This window comes from Ambystoma mexicanum, chromosome 5q (assembly GCF_040938575.1).
Source record: "Ambystoma mexicanum isolate Mex_15411 chromosome 5q, UKY_AmexF1_1, whole genome shotgun sequence".
Classification (NCBI taxonomy): domain Eukaryota; kingdom Metazoa; phylum Chordata; class Amphibia; order Caudata; family Ambystomatidae; genus Ambystoma; species Ambystoma mexicanum.
In genome coordinates, this window is record NC_090933.1 from 594,555,989 (window position 1) to 594,579,690 (window position 23,702).

The following is a 23,702-nucleotide window of genomic DNA, read 5'->3' on the forward strand; positions in this document are numbered from 1 at the left end:
AACAATGTATGCTGATTCCCAAATCTGTGTGATCCATCGCCTAGGAATTGCCTCCAGTACCCAGATATTTTGGAAAAAACACATTTCATTTAATTACTGAATCCAGGATCACAGCAGAGGTTGTTTTGAGTAAACTAACTCCACTTCTCTGAAGCTCCAGGGTAGATTACTTGTATTTCTCCACCGGTAATCCTGTATAACAGGAAGACAATTTCCTCCATTCTGGGTGCACTTAATGCCAGAGTTCCTCTGATTTGGAAAAAACAACATTGGGCTCACTTGTTTCGATCATCATTTTGTAGCTAATCTGCTGTTCCCTTGCAACGATTTACTAAATCCTTGCTGATTTTTGTAAAATGAGAAAATGTAATCATGCGGATATGACATTGTAGACATCTTTGAGAATGGAGGCCTCACACTGTTGCTTTTGCTTGACTTCTCAACCGGTTTCTTCTCATGCTTTTTTGTGATAAGCAATTTCAAGCATCCTTCCTTTCCAGCTAACTATCGCCCAGTCTCCATCACTCCTTTCCTGGGCAAACTCATGGAAAAGGTGGCCGTCTCCCAGCTTAATCTACATACTGAATCTGTTGGTTTCCTCCATGACCACCAGTCTGGCCTCAGAGCTGCCAAAAGCACGGAAACTGCTCTCTTGAACACCCGTGAAGATTTGCTCTCCAATCTTGACTCCAATCTTCTTTCTGTCCTCATTCTCCTCGATCTATCCTCTGCTTTTGACATGGTCAACCATGCCACCCTGCTCAATAGCCTCTGCGACAACCTTGGTATTACTGATCAGACCCTTGCCTGGTTGACCTCCTTTCTCACTGACCTACCCTCTCGGGTCCAACTCGGGTCTTTCCCCTCTTCTATTTCTTTCTCTACTTTGGTGTTCCCCAGGGGTACAACCTCTGTTGCTGGCTGTTCAACCACTGACCGCATTCTTCCTATATGTTGGGAAATGGCAATCACCAGTGATTGTGCCAATTACACAGAGTCTTTGAGAAAAGGTATCCATTGAGAAGACTCTATATGATATACCCCCGCAGAGATGAAAATCTCTTGGAGGAGATCCTTGAAGGAATATGATAATGAGCGAAAAAGAGGCTGATGACGTCACAAGAAATGAATGTGACGCACTGAGAAGAATGTTCGAAGAAAAAGGTGCATAGACCTTATAGAATCTGATGATGAAGTAAATAATCGAGTAAACTTTCATATGCGGACTGAGGATTGGATGTGTGAAGAGCACTGCAGAAAAATGCAAACCATTTTAGAACTGTACATATGTAGCAAGGCAAGTAGATTAAGTAATCATAAAGGCTGGCTATAAACAGACTGCTGACAGTACCACCATTATATAGAATCTGGACATCGTTGTCATATTTAGTAAGCATAAACCAGTGAAGAAAGAAGGATGGAAAAGCTGTGTCACAGTAAGAAAGCAGCTGAAGATCGAGGAAAGGCCTGAAATAGCTGTCTGGCCCGGTGTCAAAGGATGGAGCGGCCAAGAAGCGGTTATCTACCCTTGAACAGTGAACGTGAGACGCTGAATCAGCCCTTGTTAAGGTGCAAGAAAGAACACCATGAGTGTCAAGTTTATTAATTCAAGACAATTAAATGCTGCAAAACCGGCGGAAATACGGTCTCCTGTCATGTGAGTCCAGGATGGAAATAGGAGCTGGGCATACAGACCGGAACAGCGATAAGAGTGTGCCTATACTCCCTTTCATTCTCAGGAGCAATGATACTTTGCAAGGACAAGTTCAAAGACAATCTGAATGGCAGACGGCATGAGCGATGAGAGATGTTGGGCTAATTGGGTGGGGAGACACGGTCAAGTCCACCCACTGGCCCCTGGGGTACCAGCTTATGTGCTGCTAGTGTTCCAGAAGGGTACAAGCATGCCAACCAATTGTAGAGGGCCATATAAGGAAGGGCTATTATTATTTTTGTTGTTTTTTCATTCGTTAAAATGTCATTCGTTTTCTATTAGTTATAATCACTGCATAACCAATTCTGCTCATTACAGAGTACATGAGGGGGTTAGGGAGGGAAGGCAGGTGTAAAGGCAACATTTGATTTTTTCTAAGGGGATCTGTCGTCCGATACAGGGCATGTCCTAGTTAGCCCCCTAGTCTTCATTTTCCTAGACCTGACTCTGATTTAAAGAATTTGTGCAGAGTTGATGGTCAATAATAATAATGATCACTTCCTGTCCAATCAATCATCCTTAAATCTGCTTCAGGAATATTCATCGAATTTGTAATGACAGATGTTGTGCGTTATGGAGATTAGAGGTTATTTGCTTGGGTGACTACTGAGCAGTCGACGGAAGAAATACTCCAGTCCCTACCATTGGCCCACAGATATTTTTGGCCTAGGCATTACTGCCATTTCGAAAATGTATTTTTGCTCAACATGTACATTGACTCTTGACATTCTTGGGCAAACTAACCGCCAAACATAACTAAAAACATCTCCCCCCCCCACCCTCCACTTTTATGCTGAGATCATTTCCAGCCCCAAAACCCACTCAGCCTACTTTTTAAACCGGACCGAATGTTGAATCAACAATGCGAGGCGTATACCTTTTATTTTCCTCTGTACCCTGTCTTCCTGCAGCGACAAGATGGAGGAAGAGCACAGAGGGAGATGAGATCCGAGTTGCATTCCTCATACGTCCTCGGTTCGTCTCGTTTTACATCTGCAAAACAAATGGATTCCTATATACCCCTCTATTTCATGGATCTATGTGAAAAAAAAAAAGTCAAAAGCACGAGCCTCAAAACTGCAGTGCACAGCAGACCTGTTCGCATTCTGAAAATCTTGGATGCTTTTTAGGACATTCCTCCCCTGCTTTGCATTTAATGTAAGGGGGGGGGGCACCCCTGCAACTCCCGAAGCCCATAATAATGCTGACTAGGGGAGCAGGTGGCATCACCGTTTGTTCAGCATGTTAGGATTCGACCTTTTCTACTATGCCAAATGCGCACACAACGTGCATTCGGCTTTTTTCCAGGGAGGGATGGGAAATGTGCAGGATGACAATGGAGCAAGTCCGCATCATTTCACATGAAATGCAAATTGCATGCTGGTAACCACCAACATTAGCACTTACGTGCCATGGGGTCCCCTGCATGTAATTGCGCTAAACAGGCCGCTGCTCTTTGGCCCTCTCAGGCCTAAGATGGACGTGGGATTAGGCACCTTAGAAAAGGGTTAGGGAGATGTATATGGTGGCCATTCAGCGATGGTCCTTTGGCCGAAACTACAGCAGAAGAGCCGTTTCCTCCAAGTGGCCATACAATGATGCCTGGATCTGATCTTTGACTTGCTGCAGAGAAACCAACGTGATCGGGACTGAGATGTTGACCATCAGGTTTTACCTTGGAGTACCATCAGTAGAAGCTGGAGTTGTCTGGCCGCGGGTGAGGCCTGGATGAAATATTCCCAGCTAAAGATTTTAGTCTTTAACAGGTCTTCTGTTGACGCAGCATTGTCTCACATACATCTCAAACTAAATCTTTATTTAAATTTGATACCAACCTTCACATGGTTGCTCATATTCTGCCAAAGCGGGCCCAATTCAGACTATTTCTGATGCGGAAAATCTATCAATGTATCCCACCTGAAAGCCTCCAGGCTGTTGCGCAATCCCTTGTGATATCTGGCATAGATGGCAACTGGCCTGGACCGCTGCTAGGATGTAACCTATCCCAAGCGCAAGTCTATTTTGGGACACTCTTACCTTCTCTGTTGTAATGGTGTGCAATTTGATGAGCTAGAATGGCATCCAGGTGCTTTTGTCTCAGTTGAGGAACCCTCCTGACGAGCTCTGTAGATTTAAAGAGCGTTTTCCTCACGAAAACCTAGCGTATGGAAAGTAGGAGAAAACCTTTCTGATTCATTTTGTGTTTTGATTTAAAATTAGGTTGAAGATTTTTTTTAATCAAAAAAACACATTTCTGCTCAGATTCTGTTTACAAACTTTCAAGAATTTGTCAAAATAGTTTAGCTTCTTTTTTTAGCACTTACCGTTTCCTTATTATTGTATTTCTTGATGCCTACTTTTTTTTATCTCTTTCCTTATCTATCTTCCCGCTTTTATTCCCCTTTTCTTTGCTGTCTTTTTTGTCCCCTCTATTGTTTTCCCCCTCGCTTTCTCTTGTTCCTCCTTTGTTCTCTTCTGATAGTCATCCCCCTTACTTTATCCCCCCTTTTTTCTCCTTTTTCCCCTACCCCCCCTCGCTTTCTCTCATTCCACCCTTTTTTTCTCTTCTGACCGTCCTGCCAATTATGGTTATTGCCAGTATTGCACTTTCTTTTGTTCATTTGTATTGTCTTTTTTATATGTCCAATTCGCTGGATACTCTGGATCAGGTTGCATTTCACCAGGGTTGTTTTGTTGTCATGCCAAGGGTTATTCGTATATAGTTTTTATCCAAATACACATATTTCCCTCATAGCCTAGTGCTTCACAGCTCAATATGGCAGCTGTATTATTGAAGAGTGGTGGAAGAAAGGTTCCATGTGTTAAAATTGCGGCAAAAATGGCAGTTTACACAAAAAATAGTGACAAAAAAAGGCAGTGGTTTTGCCACCGCAATACATGTAAAGGATGCGGGGCACACCCCTGCAGCCCGTGCTCCCCTTAAATGCTATAATGGGGTACACCTTTACCGGGTCAAACCATGGCATTTTTGCAGCGATTCTTTTTTTTTTTGTTTGTTGTAAAGACAACATTTTTGCCACAATTTTATTACTGCATACCGGAAGAAAGCACACCACAAACTTCAACTATTATAGTCATAACAGCTAATTTTGCAGCCCTTTACCAGAATATTTTACACTTTAAAGCAGCCAACGTGTTTATACAGTTACAAGGTAAAGCGCTGGATCCCTTTTTTAAACACGGCGAGTGCTGCTATGTTCACTCATTTCAGGTTTACGTCCTCTATTCGTTAAAAATTGCTTGACCAGTATGGCTTGGTAAACCTCACACTTACGATACTAAGGATGACATTGGCCCGTAAAAGGCTGCGGCGCCATTAAACACTTAGCGCCTTACTTCGAGGTCCCTTTGCGGGAGACGTTAAAGTGGGGACCCGCAAAGGGACCTTGGAGCCAAAATTGCGGTACCGTACTTAGCGCCTTCCCCAGTCCCATTGAGCCCTATGGGGCAAAAATGGGAATGGGGAAGGGCCAATGTTCAATGGGGAATTACCGCCCCGCCAACCTTGGAATGGGGTGGTAATTCCCCATTGAACATTGGCGGACTCGTTACGATACCGGCACCAACCATGGTGCTAATAGCGCCATGGTTTAGCGCCAGTATCGTAATGAGGGCCATTGTTCCTTAACACATACTGGTTTCCTAACGTTCTGTCAGATTATCAGTTGAATTAGGAGATAATGTCACCTACCCTTTTTATTAATATATTAATACCACTGAACAAACCAAACCTTATTGTGTTTATGGTCGGCAAGGTTTTAAATGTTCTTTGACGATTGACAATTTAAGAACGGGGAACATACTCTTCTTTATGGCATTGATTAAAATAGAATCCTTGCTCTTATTCTTTTCATGGTTTAATATTATGATTTGACAGGAACATGCATCATTAAAATCAGCAGGGATCATCCCCTACTGTGATATTTTCGAGCCTGGCCTCGACCTCATTTTACTTATCTGTACTTTTTAAAATGTTGGGCTTCACATCAACTTGCAGGGTTTATGCACAGTTGCCTTTGTCTGTGACAGAACGCCCTTGCACAGAGTAGTTTACATGCATCGTCCCCTCTCCAGTGTGAACTACTAATCACAGGGATTGCTATTGGCCGTAAGCAATCGGTTTGTAACATTTAATTAGCCCATATTAGATCATCATTAAACTTTTAACTTTTTGTTTTGAACTTTTCGGGGGGGTGGGTGGGGCTTTCGAAAAAATTTAATTAGCACAGGCTTATTTGGTAAAAATTAGTGATTGCAGGGAGGCGCTCACCAACGTTGTCACTAAATGTGCTGTTGGGTCCCCTCCATGCAATTACAATCATTTGGAAAACGCAGTACAAAAGTTAAGTGTAAAAACAGGTAAAACCACCTTGTTTTTATTGTCCGTCTCGTTTTCTGACTCTGCCTAGCAGAAAGTGCTGAGCAAAAAGTCACATCATTTACAGTGGATTCCTTTGGAATCTGCCTGCTTTTAGCTTGTGCCAAGAAAGCCGTTTTTCATAAGCATCCGTAGTTTTTTGAGTGCATGAAAGTGCCATATGGCCTCAAAGCATATGGGGGCTGATTCATGGATTTTTTAGCGCAGAAAATAAGCTACTTGTGCCAAATCTGTGCGCGCAACTCTGTTCGCAGATTTGTGTATTCGAATGCACAGCCCTTTTCCTGGACTTGCGTGGATTTCACAGTGGCCTGGCACACATGTGGGAGCCGCTGAGGGCCTTGCGCAAGACTCTGAGCAGAGGGTGGGCGTGGCCTGCGTAGAGGTCTGGAACAGGGGCGGAACACCACAAATGGGGAATAACTTGCAAAGAATTGGGTGGTCCGAGTGAAGAGACATATTCATGGAATCGATCGCGCAATGTCTTGGCTGGGAAATGCTGCGTAAGTCCTTCATAGGATTCGCCATGAAGGCTGGTGCAAGTACACTTGCACATAGGATTTTCAGCGCGCAAGTGGGATCACATGTCGGATTTTTGGGGTGGGAGGAAACTCAATTGGGGTTCTGATGTAACATAGGGGTACGCATAAACTGTGTAGTGGGGTGCAGGAACATTTTACATGGGTTTGCACGAACATTATCGAGTTATTGTCAAGTGCGAATTTTCATATGCATGTTGTCGGGGTGCTGGATAAGTTTACGAGGGACCGCACACAGGCTCCCCGAGTCGCAGGCCTACTTACGGATGACCCCACGCACTGTTTGAAGGGTACATCATGTATTCGCGCCTGGGGGAGCACACAAAGATAGCTTGATCTGCCAGTTTCTTGCTTTGCGTGTGGGCATGTCGGGGGCATTCCAGCCGCGACTTGCAAATAGAGTTACTTTGCGCAAAAGATTCAATGAATATGCAGGGCGCGCATTGTTTCTTCTGTGCACAGGCTCGCGCAGTGTCCTCAGCGCTTCCGCGATTTCTGGGCTTAATTCCATTAATTAACCCCATGGTGTTATATGGTGGAGTGGGAATGCATGGCATACATCCTGTCATGTGCCCTAACTCCGCCCCCTGCACTCCAATTAGAATCAACATCCTCTGGAGCGTAAAAGCAAGGCATAAACTACCTGTGATTTATGCCTCACCTTTTATGCTCTTGATACTTAGAAAATTACCCCGTTTTGTGTTTTATTTAGTGAGTCTTCATAGCTATTTTAAATAACTGACAACACTCTGGATAACATTTCTCCTTCATCTAATATCTTACTGATAAAAGAATGTATGAAATCTAATCGTCAAACGTTCCTCCTTTGTTTGTTTTCAGTTTCCATCACGGCACAGTAGCATTATGTTATTTTTTTCTTGCCCTCTTGACCGCTGCGTCAGACCTTGTTGCTGACGCATGATGTAATTATGTCAATAACTTGCCAACGTCAAAATGAAAGCATTTCCGTTCCTGTTGTTCATTCTTTTTCATCTATGTACTGTCACGCCTATTTGTGTAGGAATTTGCAGTGGAACTGTAACGTTCCACTTGCCTTGCTGCCAAAAATGTGTCTCCAGTGACTTCAGCAAATGTTAACAGCATTTTTACTTGCCCACATTACAGATTGCAGAAGGGATGGCGTATATTGAAAAAAAGAACTACATCCACCGAGATCTTCGCGCAGCAAATGTCCTGGTGTCGGACTCCTTGATGTGTAAAATTGCTGATTTTGGACTTGCCAGGGTAATCGAAGATAATGAATACACGGCCAGAGAAGGTGGGTACTGCACCTAAGGACTTATTCTATCAAGAGCTGCACACACTAGTATTGCACAATCATAATCCTTCTGAGTTGTAAGCACAGTCTCACTGAAACATCACATGCCTGTGTTATTGGCCACTTTCTGGTTGACTATTTTGTTACTCACTCGGCGAACGCAGTACCTGTTGTTGTAATACTGTTTTGTATGGATTCCAAAGGATTTTGAAAGCTGTCCTCACCAGTGGTGGCTCAAACAGCAGCACCTGCCCAAGGAATTCAGAGTTGCTTCCCCGTTTAGGGAATGCCAAGGCAGCCAAAAGAAGAGCACTATTGCCACCCGAGTTCAACAGCACTTTGGACGCAAACTCTTAGAAGCCATCTGTAATATGACACTGACCTGGCTAGTGGGGTAGTTGGCTGCATCACCCATTTTGTGCCAAGACTTGAAGTCGCTGAAAAGCTAAATGGGATCCTGCTTCAGATTATGTTTTGATAGATTGTGGCGACAGTAATTTACCAGAGTTCGTCTAAAAAAATGAAATAGACTAATAAATGGGATTTGACAGCCACTGTTGAGTTTACTCGTCCTTGGCACTTAAGAGGTTAATGTTTGTCATATCTGTGTCATCCTCTTTCCTCCTTTCATAACTGGTTAATGTAAACCACCCTGTTCTGATATTCCTTCTTGTCTGTGCATGTGCCCTCTTGAATAAAGCTATAGAATTATGACACTATCTCGCTGGCCTCAATACAGCCTTCTGGCTGCACTTTCCCTGGTCTGTAAAATGGTGTTCACAGCAAGCATATTTCAAAGTAATAGTTTTGACTCTGAACTTCTTCCAATTATTTTGGAAACCGTGGACTTGCAGGGCTTGGACTAGTGAAAATTCGATCATTGGTGTTGCGATTGAGCTTTCATCAGCCAATCGTCCAGACAGGGGTACACAGAGTTCCCCACCCCCCAGACTGCAACAGCCCCCTATGGAGCTTGTAGCTTTATGAAGAACCAGGAAGCAGTTACTCCAAATTGGAGAACACAAAAACGGAACCCCATTTTTCCAGCTGCAAACTGGAGGAACTTCCGATGGGCTGGCCGGATAGGAACATGAAAGTCGATATTCTTCAAAACTATGGATGCTGTCCATTCGACTGCATGCACCACCAGAATCACTTGCTGAGAGGGATGAGGGGAGACTCCATCTGGAATGGGTAATACACAACCCACTTGTTGATGGCCTTGATCGAGAACTGGCCTGCACTTCCCTGATGGTTTCCTCATCAGAAAGAGCAGAGAACAAAACCTCCAGAGGTATACAGACTACCATACTCTTGCTTAGCAGCTTCTGTATCCCCACTACCAGTGCCTCCTTCTTTTGACCAGTTCTTGTGAACAGGTTTCATCTTCACCTGTAGAGTTTCAGGAACGGAATTCAATTCCAATGACTACTCCTTGCGCCTCACCTCCAAGCCCCACTTGTCTGTTATATTTTGTGATGCTTGAGCAGAAAGGAGGATGTGAGCCCCACTGGATAGTCATGCTATGATGGGCTGGTGTGCTAGCAGGGACTGAGGCAGCTGGTGCCCCCTCTTACCCCCCGGCTGGTATGCACCCTCTGCCTCTTCCTTGAAATGAGCATCTGCTGGAACGGCCACACTCCGAGAAGTTGGCCTTGATGTAAAAGATCTCTCCTGACCTCTGTATAACAAGTCATGCTTGCAGTCATTAAAGAATACCTGCAGATAAGAATCCAATTGGGGACCAAAGAAGGAGGGTCCTAGGAACCTTGGTAAAGCCGTTTTCCTGGCCACCGCCACTTTGCAATTCCTTGAGCAAGAATATCTTCTGGCTGCAGTAGGTGTCTCTCCCTAATGCTGCCCCCTCTTGATGTCACAGTTAATATGAGACGGGTATGTACCTGCCATTCCATAATTTTGAAAAGGGGAGCAATGTCTGCCCCATCTTGTTAGACTGCAACCGGGTTGAAAGTCCAGCAAAGATGTTTGGGCTGCATACCCTGAACAGGCTCTTTCCTGGATGATCATTGCTGAATATTTGTTCTTTAAGGCATCATCCATCCTTTTATCAGCCAGCTCTGCTGGAGTTGCTCCATCTGGAGTGAAGTTTGTCTTGTCCATAAAAGGCCCCTTAGCTCTTCATACAAGTTCACATGTCCTGGGAATTTTGCATGAAAATCCCGAATAGGAAATAAAAGAACAAGTAGCGGGGAGAAGAGGACTTTTTTGTATCCTTCTGTCTTTTTAGGAGTACATTCTCCATGATCTTATGAAAAGGAATCCAGGTGAAGGGAAATCGTTAAACTGCTGGAACAATTTATTTTCCGGATTATACGCATATGTTCAAGGAATAATTTAATTCATCCCCCTTTCTAGATTTGCCCACAATACTGCTCTCTAATCTGTCGGATTCGGCATAGGATCCGCTTCTCCCTCTGGATTCCTCTTGTGCGCGAGTCTCTGGTAGTGTTTGAGAGACATGGGACGGATACCAGAGCGGGGGATAGCCACCTGTTGAGGACTGATGCAGGCTCTGGTGGAGTTACCACTCTTTGGCATTCCCGTATTGCCTTGCTGGCTGAAGGCCTCCACCACCGAGTAGCAGGATTATTTCCTCCTGTAAAATAATTTGGGATCCTTTTGGTGTATTCTGTGTCTGTGATGGTGCCTATGATTGGCTCTTTTTGATTTCCCCCATTAGATGATGCTGAAGCTCTACTTATGTGCTAAAAGCATAGCATGGAAGTACAGCTAGGAGGGAGGTGACCTGTCAGGATGGATAAACAGGCTGGGGGTATTGTTTACTTACCCACCCATTGACTGTCCATGGCCATGCAAATCTCTATGCCCATTCCATCTCACTACCTGCCCCTCCCCACCCAAAACACATTATCCCGGGCTCTCTTTGATCTAGCACTATGAAGCAGTAACTTCACACTTTGGCCTGCCAGTGTCCCTACTAAGCACTCTGCTTAAAGTTCATTGTTTTTACAGCTGTAAATGCATTACTTTTGTAATACAAATATCTTAACCAATTGTGCATTTAATCATTTGATTTATATCCGTTTATTGCATTGAAGTCTTGTAAAAGAACAAGCATTTGCAAAACCAATAGTTCTGCCTCGTGTATAGTTGTTAGATGGGCATTTTTCAGGAACTGCTATCAAATGCCCAGGTAATCGCACCATTTTCCACTGGTTGCTTTCTTGTGGCCAAGTATAACTATTATGGCAATTCTTGGCAAACACCTATACCATTCTTGCACAAAAGCCAACGCTATTGGCTTTGCCAATGATTGTTATAGGGGATGGTGACCATGGTGAACAAGAGGAAACGGAAAGGTGCCTTCTCTTTTCTTTCACCTTCTAATGCTCCATAGAAAGCACGCACAATGCTGGTCACTTAAATACAGCGAGAAACCCCAATCTCTCTGTAACCAGGAGATGTAAACCATTGTATAGATGCCATACTCCAGGCTAGCCATCTGAACTTTTGCCGATTGTATGTATACCCCCTCCAGCCCAAAACATAATTTAAACATGCACAGATGTTCACAATAGAAAACATATGGGAGCAGAGAACACCTATGGAAAAGTGCAGTTGGGACAAAGCTGAGGCCTTTCTGCAGGATATGTACTTCCAAATAACTGTGCGTTTCGATATGTTGACCGCTAGGTTCTCCTGCTCGGGTATCTGCTCTCTGGTTACTGGATTCCTTCTCTTCCTTCGGCCCCTCCTAGTTATTTTCTTCTTTTGTTTGGACCTAAAAAAGGTTGTCTTGATGATGTTATAGGTCTTTCGTGTGAGCGCCTGTCCGGATGGGTAACTGATGTTGACGGTTGTGCCTCCGCGGTGTTTTATGTTGACACCTCAATGGATTTGTGATCCACCTCTATGGATGTGGATCTCATCTTCGCGTCTGAGTCAGAGCTGGACTGGTCTGTGGAATGTCTACGCTGAAATTGTTGGCCTTGGTTCCTGTATTTGTCTATCCAAGAGTATACCTCATCGTTGTGATATTCATACGTGTCACATTTGAATATGCATATCTTCTTATTTTCAAGTTCAGATTTATATTTCTCTAATTTGTTGTTAATATCTTCCACATTTTATTAATTTCATCTGTACTGAAAGATTAAACAAATTTTGCCTTTATATCCCCCATTTCTTTCTTGATCAAATTGAACTCATTAGATAGTTCCTGGATGGGTTAGAAGGATAAAATCCAGAGAGCATTTGTTCAAATGTTTTCCCATTTCTTTACAAACTCTTTGTACTATTTATATAGTGTGGGGCATAAGGGCATTCAGAGGCCTCTAGGTATACTTTGTGCTCGATTAATACTTTGTCAATTTTGTTGCATGTCATTTCGTGTTAATCTCCTTCCTGATGAGATTGTAATTGTTTGATTCATTTAGCGGGATCAGAAAACTTGGTGGTTATTCCTGTATTTTTAATAAGATTCAAGATGGCCTCTGCCTCGTTGGTTGTGAGCCCAAGCATGTTTGTTTTTAATATTGGAAATATATTCATAAGACATAGTCTAATGTGTGCATCTGCCCCTGTTCAGGGTAAAGAGTGACTACAGTGAAGTAAAGGGATTTGGGGTGGGCACCACGTGTGTATACTAGTAAATTAATCTTAAATTCAATCAGTCCTACAAGGAATCTTAAAGGCGTCCTCCAGAAACCTGACATACACTACATTAGTACAAATAACCAAAAGCAGAGCGAATCTCTGAGCACGTCACCAGACCTGGGGACGCCAGGGGTGTAGCAAATACTACAGCATAGTACAACAGTTATAGAATAATATTACAATTTGCATCTTTAAAGAAATTTGCAATAAACCAAAAGTCTTATGGGTAAAATTTTTCATTCTTTATTTCACAGTTTTCGTTATTAGTCGTGCAGAGGCCCTTGCCGATGCATTTCGGACAGTCAGTCCTTCTTCAGGCGGTCTCTAAAGATGCATGAAAACCGCCATTTACAATAATGTCCAAAGAGAAGGTAGTTTTGAGGGTTGGACCCCTCCTTCCTTCCCAAGGTGGTGTCTGAATTCCATCTGACACAGAAGATAGCTTTACCAGTTTTTTATCCACCCCCTCACCCTTTTAAGGATGAAAAAGGTTGCACAGGGTTGACCCAAAAAGGGCTCTTAGCATCTACATTTCTAGGATGGCAAATGTCAGGCAAGATGACCAACTGTTTATTGGTTAAACCGGCCACAGGCTAGGCCAAGCTGGGTCCATACTAACTTTATTGCGTTGGTTCATCCTATGCATTATGGAGTGCTTCTCCATTGAGGGGAAAGATGTCCCTGAAAATTTAAGAGCCCATTCCACCACGGGAGTGACAACCCCTTTGGCTCTCCCAAAGGCTGTTACAGTGCAAGACATTTGCAATGCCGCAACCTGGTCCTCACTCCACACTTTCTCAAAGCATTATTGCTTAATCTCTCTGTCAGGCCAAGATGCTCGATTTGGAAGAGTGGTTCTGCACAATATCAATCTATAATCAGAACATTATACTAAAATCCACTTCTCCCACTTCCATCTACAAAACTACTATGGGGAGTCTATCTAGGATGAGGAATCTAGATTGTGGGAGGACACAATCCATTAGAAGGACAAATGACTTACCCCTGGTAATGTTCTTATAAGGATGTGCTTCCCACAGATTCCCAAATGCCCTCCCAGCCACCACTCTGAATGTGGGTGAATTTTTTAATAAACTTCTCTCTTTCCATGACTATGCAGGTTATATAATTCTCAAGTCGGCTTTGCAGAAAGAGGGGAAAATGAAAAACTGAGGTAATTGGTGCAGTGTGTGGAAAAATACTTGTTTCTCAATAAGGACATAAAGTGAAACCAGGCTACCAAGTAACACATCAACAACCAATTGGCCACCAAAAGTCTACCACTTGAATATTTCAGGTTTCTTGCTTGGAGAAGGAAATTCCTCTGGCCACGCTTTTCTTTTCACAGGTAAAAGCAAAGGTAAGATCATACATGATTTTCGTGAAACATGGTGGTCCCAGTTCCCAAATTGTGCATACAGGATGCTTCAAAGGAGAGCTTAAATCCTGGACTTTCAGGAATGCTATGGACACAACAGCTATGACCATTATTTAACCCATTACAACTTTTATAACAAACCACCAGTGCCATGTAGAAAACGGACAAACGGCCTCCCTTGCCACCGCCCTGGAAACTGAGCTGCAATAACCCATGCATCTGACAAATGAGATCTCTGGAGGAAACTAACAATAACAACCATACAACACCAAACCTACCCAAAGCAAAGTGGAAGATTTTCAAGCTTAACCTACCTTGTTATTGTTGAGGAAGTCCAACCAGACCCAACCACTTCCCTTACCTGTCCCAGGCAGCAAATGGTCCCCGACTAAAGGTAAGCAACCAGGGCATGTTTGAAGGAAGTGATGTTGGCATTTGTTAATGATTGTCAAAAATTATCCCAGCGAAGTAGCAGCTGCGAACAGAGAAATTAAAGGAAGATTCTTACGGACACTGGGCAGTCTCTGCAGCTTGTCCAACGGCCACCCGACATGGTCAATCTAAGGCAGCCAAGGGAATTACCCCAATGAAAATAGCTATGAACCATCATCAGATGGCACAGCAGCAGTGATACCTAGGTTCCAACTGAAGCTAAATGGTAACATCCTCTTAGGTTAACATTGTACAAGGAAAACGCTTGTGTCTCGCTGGAGTCGGAGCCATCTCTCCATAGATCCTTTGCCCGATTTAATCTTTCCTGCTCTTGCCCAGCTCTGAAGACTTTTGCCATTGCCTCAGTCCTTTACTGAATAGGCTGTTGCTGCTTCTTGAATAATTTAGCTGATCCAAATGAAAAGTCTGTCTCGTAGAAGAAAGGGTTGAACCAGGGGTGGTCTGTGTAGGTGAACAAGAGCGCAGAGGGGAAATCTCTGCAGTAGCTTACATTTTGACTACGAAGCCAGGAACAGGTTACTTCAAACCGGTCCCTGTGTTTACTTAATGTTGATGGAAGACCTTAGAAAACTGTGTTTACATTACTGAATTAAATCACTCTTTGATTTGGTACCGGTGGTCACCAGTGGGAATATTGGGCACCAGATGCTTCTCCTGCTGGAATACTGATATATTCTATGGGTTCCGTCATGAATTAGCTCTGTGCCCTCTGAACGAGGTAGGAATGTTTCAGAACGAAGCTCCTGGGCAGAGTCTTCCAAATCTGCATCTTGCACGTGCTGTGGGATGTCCCGTCCCCCAATCTGATGTTTTGCCTGGAGCGATTTTCTGCATCCTTTTGCTTGGAATGTAAGGATTCAGACAGGATCTCTAGAACGTCACCCCTATTGGTTATATCTGAAATAGTATAGCCCTGCTCACCAGCTGTATTCTCCATCTCATCCATGCCCTATTCTGCCTCTAGTGCTTTGTTGTTGACTTTCTGGAAGAGCTCAGCAATGATGTTCGGAATCTCCTTTTTAATATCCAGCAAGAGAACCTGTAGATCGGTTTGGTTGCCCGGGAGTGCATTGATTGGATTGTCCTGAGATGGTTAAATACCTGCGTGACCATAATCACTTCTGCTTTTTTGGGTTTGCCCTGGGCCGCCATCATGGCAGAAACATCACCACGCTTGGTGCCTTTATTCTTGTTTTTTTCCGTTTGGTGGACATACATGAAATCACAGCCAAAACCGCAGTCTGTCAACTGTAAGCCCCAGCAAGCGAGAACTCGCCCAAATAGTCTGAATCCTTTCCAAAGTAAACTTTAGTATTCAGACACTCCAGGTAGAGATGAAAAAACAGGGCAAGGTGAACTTTGGTAAGATGCCTGCCAGACCAGCAAAGTGGAACCTTTCAGCTGTGCTTAAGGTTCCAGACCTAATTTATTTGTGCAAGTAAGATGAACCAATCGCATCCAAAGTAGTTCAAGATGTTGAGTGCAAATCAATCAATTAACTAGCTGGTCCCAAGCCTAAGCATTATAAAGAGTGAGCATGCTCCCGTCTTGCTTCTGCTGCCTGTTCTAGACAGAGCACTTGTACCTGCATTATATAAGCTCCAGTATGGCCCAAATTCCCTAGTCTAATTCACAGGAGCTAAACGTTGCCTCCCCCCATGGCCTCCTTCCGTTTACACACAGCCTCCAAGTATTTAAATCCTGCAGCATGTTTTCTTTTTTTTTTACTCTGATCATTCCCCCTCTTGCCGATTTGGTTTTCCTTGGATCATGCGACGACTCTGGGCTTCGTAGCAGCACACATCTACCAGCTCGAATCTATCCGCAGACCCTGAGGGACATCAATAGGGTTCACTGGCAGTAATTTAATCTTCCCCCACCCTTTGGTATGGGTGCTTGTCAGACTGAAATTAAGTTTCACTCACCAGCCCGGGGTCAGTCTCCTCATATGGAGCCCTCAGCAGGCTCCTGGTACTACTATGCAGACGAGAGCATCCGACAGACCCCTGGTTTAGGTGTTTCTCCAGGGGATGGGGTATGTGTCCCCCAGCAGGCTGAACAACTTCATTTCTAGCCATCTTTGGCTTGGGTCTTGGCTATGGTCTCAAGCGGGCTCTGGGCCAGGCGCATTTCTTGCAGTGTCACAAATGCCTCCATCTCTCTCTAAATGCAGCACTTCTCTTCACCAAATCGCCAACTCTCCAAAACGTGGTCCTAACTTTGAGAATGTGTGTCCTTCTGGTGTTTTTTAACTAGGTTTGTAATTATCCAAATGAAGTCTGGGGTAGACTGGCCCACTTTTTCAATAATCCGAGGTCATAAAATTGCCCAATGCTCCCTTGTTGTTTTTCTTCCCCATGTGTTTCCTCTTTTTTTACCCTCAAACCCCGGCGTTGTGCATGGTGTTCTCTAGTGACTTGTTTTGTGTTCTGCGGTCAAGGACTTGATGATGTGCAATCTGGCAGGCCTAGCACGATGGCCAGGTGGCTCCACAAGCTGTCTCCCCTGTTTGCCAGTACACATTCTCTCCCCTGCTAGAGCGCACAATGCATACAGACTGTTGCCGGGTCCCACAAGCAAGCTCATGGACCAGGCGCTGCAAAGCTAGTATACTCACTCCTTCGCTGCGTATCATGGGAACTCCTCCTCACACTGTTCTTTCCTTTTTTTTTTGTTTATAATTATCCTTCACATAATGCAATGTTTGGGGCTCCGATTCTGGTGGGATACTGCCTGTATATACACTACATCATCTTGCTGTCTGAAAAGCACAGGGCTTCCTTAAGAGGGGTGTTTTGGGAAATGGCAGTGGGGCTTGGCGGAGATGGGTGAACTCTCCAGGAACTTCCTTTTATCACTTCAGGGATTGCATCACTTGGCATGTAGCTTCCTTTGGCCCACAGAGCCCCCATACTCATACATCTGACTTTGCCACACACGGCTCACTGTGGCTCTAAAATGCAAACATGTGATGGAAAGTTAATTCCAAAGTCCAACCTCAGTAGTAGGCTAGCTTGGGTTTCTGTATTTAGGCCACTGTGGGCCAATTTGGTGCGTTATAGATGACTTTGATGCTGAGCTTTTTTAACATGGGAAATTATTTTTATCAGGTTAGGGTGGGTCCCACGCAATCCAGTTATCTACTGCCCTCGCTTAAAGTCAAACATTTCGCAAAAGAATTTTTGGCTAAACGCATAGAACAATGCAACATTATCTCGCAATCAACATTCTTTGGCTACTTTAGCTGTCAAATTTCCATCTTTAGTTAGGGACAGCCACTGTCTCTTTCTATAGGTCCCATAGGCTATGGTGGTGTCTGGACAAATGGGTAATATGCTTAATGTCCTCAGTAGTTAATGGAGTAGACACTGAATAACTGGTGTACTGCTGGGGTACAGTGGAGACCTTCAAGTCCCTGGATGGCATGGCCTTGATGAAGGTGGTACAAGTGCTGATGGACGGCTCCTAGTGAGGCAAAACTGGTACAGAGGGACTCTGAAGGAGGTTGTGGTCAGGTAACAGTTTGTCTGGGTTCAGGGGAGATAAGTGTCATACCATGGTATCTTTGCAGGCTGGACCCTTTCCTCACTAAAATGCTCCAGGCCTCTGGCTGTTCCAACTGTAGGACATCTTCGTTCATGTAGTGGAGGGTCACATCATTGACTGGGTCTAGAATGCAAGAAAGTGCATGACAGTTTGGAGCTCATCCCCTGGTCTTATTCTGGAAGTTAAGAAGCTGAGTTTTGATGTTGGTGGAATTTGGTTGGTCGTGCAGGTTTTATCGAGCAGGATTTCACACTTTTGCTCTAGTAGTTGTCCTGTGAAAAAAGCTGTCCTGTAAACGAGCCACCATATTATTGATGAATTGGGGTTAAGGAAAGAATCCTCATCCGGTGAAATATTTTGGCAGCAGTGGGATTGGTGGTAGGCGTCACATTCAAACTTTGCTACTTCTTGAAGGGGAAAGTGCCCGGATGTGGATTCATTCAGACTTTTAGAGAGTGCAGTCACAGTGGCCAGAAGTGGTCCTGCATTACCCCCTGCCTCTGGAAATTCAAGATGGATAACTCATAAACATACGTGGATACATCCATGTTGAAAATCGTACTTCTATAGAAATATTGTTTGGCTTTTGTACTCGGCTCTTGAATTTACAAAGGCGTTGGTAAGCACAGACTTTGGTACAGCCGTGTTGATGAAAATAATAAATGCGGCCATCATCAAGGGGAAGGCGTGGTGAGCACTTTCCTGGCTATGTCAAGGCAGCTCAGATTAGTGGAAAATATGAATTGCATGGTGCCATTCCTGCACTCGGAAACCGGTTCCGTACTTTTGATCCCAACATTTGCTGGTGATCCAGACTTGGAAAATAATCTTGCAGAAGAAGGGGAGGTTCTTTATTTGCTTTGTTTAGGGTGACCAGATTTTCAAAACCAAAAACTAGGATAGGCCAGCAATATAGAAGTAGGACACAAATGTGACAGTCACCAACACAAGAGGGATATAATTTGGTAGCGACAAATGAAGGTCTACAATGGCAGCACCCACCAAGATAGGACTAGGCACCGTAATGGGTAGGAGCAAAGCAGCGGAAGGTCAACTTTTCTTCCTTTTCTGCAGCAGTGGTGGGGTTGGACTTAGTCTCTTTGACTGGGTGGTGTGGCGATCGTGGATGGCCAGAGTATCCTAGTTGCGCTGGAATGGTGTAAAGTGGTAGCCCAGGGTTACCTGATCCTTTTTGTCCGATTCCTCTTTAAACCTTGTGATTGTTCATCAGGGCAGGCTGGACCCATCTCACCCAAAACATCAGATTGACGCCTTGTTCCACCAATGAGCTTGCAGAATGTATGGGCACAAGTGTTCATGCTAACCCGCCCTCCCATGAAACCCTGGGAAATCCTGGCACATATTGCAAAACCCAGGACTTCTTTTTGGTAAGCAAAAAGTCTGAGGATGCCGCGCGGGGGCCATCTCAGCGCAACCAGGAAGTTTGGTCAAGCTACCTTTGTTACATAATGAGCCGTACTTTGCTTTACACGAAGTAAACCAAGAAGTGTGCAAGATGACGCTGAAACTTGCCCTAAATCTTAAAGCCCGGATAAACGAGAAGGGTTTTTGGCTGCTGTCGTTGTTCTCGGGCACACCAGATAAGTGCTCTGACGTGGACGCTTATTAGGTCTGTATGAAAATGGTTTAGATCGCCAGGTACAGATACTTTCCCGATAGCTAACCACAGGCTACTTACTTCCTGTGCTCTGAAGGGGGCATTTATTTGTTTTTCACACGAACATTGCACCGACACCCGAATGATTCATCAAACATTTCCAACGTTGCTTTATAAATCAATTCTCCCAGCATCATTTGGTTGCCTGGCAAATGATTGACCTCTCCAATCGCGATAGCACTGCACATTGCTTTCATGGTATCCCCTGATAAGCCGCCACTGACCCTTGATTACGGGCTTGTTTAGCGATTAGTTCAGTGTAAGCTTCGGGGGAAGTGCCATGAGCAGCACATGAACGCTTTGTACACTGGCTCCTGTAGCATATTCTAAATTGTTAAGGTCTATTCAGAACGGCGAGAAGGCTGTGATCGTGTCCCCTTTCCTCATCGTCTAACTGATGACGGCTTTCGCCCGCGCCAGGCTAGATCAGCATAAGCCAGATTACTTGATCTCCCTCTGTTTTCCATAAAGAAACTTCAGAGCATACAGGGGACATTGCAATAACGCTCCATAGACTGCAGCACAGAGCCCACGTGTGATTAGCCCTAAAACAATTTCACTGTCTTTCAATGAAGGAAAGTATTGCCTCGGCCGTTCTAAGTCGATTTCAGTTCCCACCTTCAAGAGATGTAAATGTGGATGAGGGGGGTGTGGACGTTCCTTCTCTGTCTAAGCTGGAAATTTTGGAATCACTCCCAGCCAACCGCCCCAGCTACGATCCCGCCACCCCCTGTTTGTGGCAAACAAAGTAATCATCAGAAACTACTTAACACCAGGCTCGGACTGGCCTATAGAGCAATGGCCGAACCAAAAAGCTAAATGCTTGTGTGGGTCCGTTTTTTAGGTCCAGGTTGGCCACTTTTTTGGCCAATGTGTGCCAGTTTGATGAGTTACTTCTCTCTGCTGCTAGTAGTTTGCCCCAGTGTTACTGAATATATATCTTTAAAATGCACAATTTGCATCACATTGTATCAGATTGGGTACTATTCAAACAGTCTGTCACAAAAGGAATGAATTGCCATTTGCAACTCTGGACCACTTTTTCATTGGCGCCCGATGTTATGCCCCAGTGCGACCCTGCTTACCACTAATTCATTGTATATAACCTCCTCCACCTTTTGTTTCCCACCTAAATTGCATAATACCGCATTAGTGCCCTGGCAGAGTGTACATCACCCTCGGATAACATGGCCTAATCGATCCCAAAAAAACCTTATTTCAGAGCAAAAGGCCACTGGTTTCTGAATTCTAAATAAGACGAGCACTACATTTCGTAATTTCATTAAGTGTCCATCTGGAGTCATTTACCCACACTGCGTCACCCTAGTGAAATTGATTCACTGTCGCAGCCCAAACTAAAGTAAATGGGTTTCCTGTTGCACTTTTCAATGAAAGGGGGTGTGACAAGGATACCGTTAAGGTGAAAATGACCACTATATGCAGACTAAAACAACTATTCTAACAGCGTGTCGCATGTTTAAAACAAGCGTCACCAGATTGTCTAAAACATCAAAGTTGAAATGTCTTTTTACTGCACGTGGGTGATCACGTGTCAAGGTAGCTGTTGTCGAAAGCAACTTGTTTTTTTATTACTTTGATATGAAGTTTCATGCACATCAGAGCATAAGGAAAGGGTCAGTTGCTGTCAATCTCGTGGTGAGTGTGCTTTCTCTCTGCTTGAGCTATGCTAGGAAGACTTTTGTAAATTTCAATGTAACATTAGAAGGGGAGCCAGTCAATTACGGTAGTTATTTGGCCGCACATGCTTGGTATTTTGCCGGTTGGGGGGGCATAATTTGATTAAGGGGTGATGCCTACTCTTATTGTTGTACACGTAGGTCAATAACGCTGTTATCACAAAATGTTGGCATCAGTGATAACCCTTCCAGCCCCTAGCACCCTCCTACCTCCCACTCAAGCGTCCTGCTGATAATAGTCAGTTTCCTCGATGCACTACCAGATCCCTGCGGTAATGGAGGCAAGAAGACGACCTCCTCTTCGTCAGAGCCCCCCTTCTGTCTATTCTCCTGCATGGTTAATGACTATCTGGCCAAACCTCCACCAACGCCATTCCTGCCTCCCGGTGCTGCGATACCCATGCAGCGAGCCTCCGATCATCTGACCTCTACACCAGCGCTTCTGTAATAGTTTTGGCGTTTACTGTTCATTGCATTGTGCATTTACAGGCATCAGGGTACCAGTCGGAGAGTGCAAGGTTTTAAAGGAGGATGCGATAAGGGCTCTGCAGGTGTGCAAGAGAATGACAAGAGGAATAGAGCAAGGGATGAAGCCATTGATGGGTGTCATCAATGATGAGCAAGTAAAATATGAGCAAGAAAGGGCGAGAGTGAGAAAGTAAGAAATAAAGCAAGAGTGTGAGAAGGATGAGAGTGGTAGAGAGGTTGTTAGGTGGGTTGGGGAATAGAGGGTATAGGTTAGGTGGGGCTAGAGGGGGTAGGTGTGCGTGGGAGGGCGTAGCTACGCCACCCCACTGCACCAAAATCAAAATAGCATCCAAGTGTCGCCAAGTGTGCTGTTTGGCGTTTGGACTGGACTCTGCCGGACTCTGCTGAAAGGTTGCATGTACAAGAGGAAGCCCTACTCTCCTAATGCGGCGAAACGCTGCCTGTTGGACTTTTGTCTAAGGACTTCATTATCCACAATGCATGGCGAGCTATAGACACACCCCTTTTTCAACTTTTTCCCAGAATTCTCTTTAAATTAACCACGCACGCGCATCCTGCGTGCGCATCCAAGTGTCGCCAAGTGTGCTGTTTGGCGTTTGGACTGGACTCTGCCGGACTCTGCTGAAAGGTTGCATGCACAAAAGGAAGCCCTACTCTCCTAATGCGGCGAAACGCTGCCTGTTGGACTTTTGTCTAAGGACTTCATTATCCACAGTAATTATTTATGCAAGCAAGAAAGTAAAGTGTGTGTCACTGTGTTACTACGTGCCTGTGGGCTGGGCTGGGCTGGGCTATAGTGAGTGCTTGTGGGTTGGGCTGGGCTGGGCTGGGCTGGTGGCTCCTCCCGGGTTACAACATCTTTTCCACTGGCCCCTTGGAACGCACACCTGTCGCCTGATACGTTTTTTTTTTTCCTCTCTTTTTCTCTTAGATGCATGGCGAGCTATAGACACGCCCCTTTTTCAACTTTTTCCCAGAATTCTCTTTAAATTAACCACGCACGCGCATCCTGCGCGCGCATCCAAGTGTCGCCAAGTGTGCTGTTTGGCTGTTAGGCTGAGAGGATGTGCAGGTGGGCCCAGGGTCTTATGCAATGAAGGAGGTCGAAGAGTCCTCCTAGGTAACAGGCCTATGGTCTCTATTGGAATGGGGAGTGATATGTGATAATAGTGTAACTGCTTCCCTGTTATTACTTCGGTTTTGCTGTTTGCAGTAATGAAAAGGAAAAATATAGACAGCAAACGCAATAGTGCAATGCTGAATAATAGTGTAAAAACTAGAAGAATGAGTATTGCGTATGCTGCTGCTCTTCCTCTCCTCTCCCAGATTCCCCGGACACGGATGATGAGCTGGTGGAATGTGCACAAAATACCACCAAGTTCCCCTTTGATGATGAATGTGTAAATGATCTGCCGGTGTCCTCTCAATCACTTTTCAATGAGGAAAGAAGGCAGGTGGCGATACCCGGCGCTTGCAATAAGGCAAACCTAGGCTTATCCTTTATGGGTACACCACCCATTTTTCTATCAGGAGAAATAACAATGTTAGGTCTATCAGAGCATTTAGATACCTCAACCCAGACCGCGACAAGCATAGGCGTAAACAAGTTGGCCACCGTAAGCACCGAAGCAAATTATAAGCCTTGCTTGGGTGACACTAATGAAAGGGGCATAGATAACTCTCAGTTGTATAAAGAAGTAAAAGCACAGACCAGAATCTTAAATGAAATTCTGCTTGCGCTAACTGCGTGGCCTGAGATGTTTGCTGAAAAGATGTCCAAATTTAGGTTACCTGTTGTAGGGGCGGTTGATAATACACAGAACCAATCCTCGACTAGGAACATAAAGGAAAAACTGAGGGAGGGTAATGACACTGTACCAAATAGAAGCCTT

At 44.5% G+C, this 23,702-nt stretch overlaps 1 protein-coding gene across 5 annotated transcripts in view; it reads left to right on the forward strand.

Annotated features, from left to right (window-relative positions):
- The window catches only part of LYN (LYN proto-oncogene, Src family tyrosine kinase), a 675,065-nt gene that overhangs the window by 599,382 nt on the left and 51,981 nt on the right, over positions 1 to 23,702 (forward strand). For all 5 annotated transcript variants that reach the window (XM_069621063.1, XM_069621062.1, XM_069621065.1 and 2 more), the window contains one exon: positions 7,778 to 7,931. In XM_069621063.1, the coding sequence (XP_069477164.1) occupies positions 7,778 to 7,931 (154 nt within the window). The remainder of the gene's footprint in view (positions 1 to 7,777; positions 7,932 to 23,702) is intronic.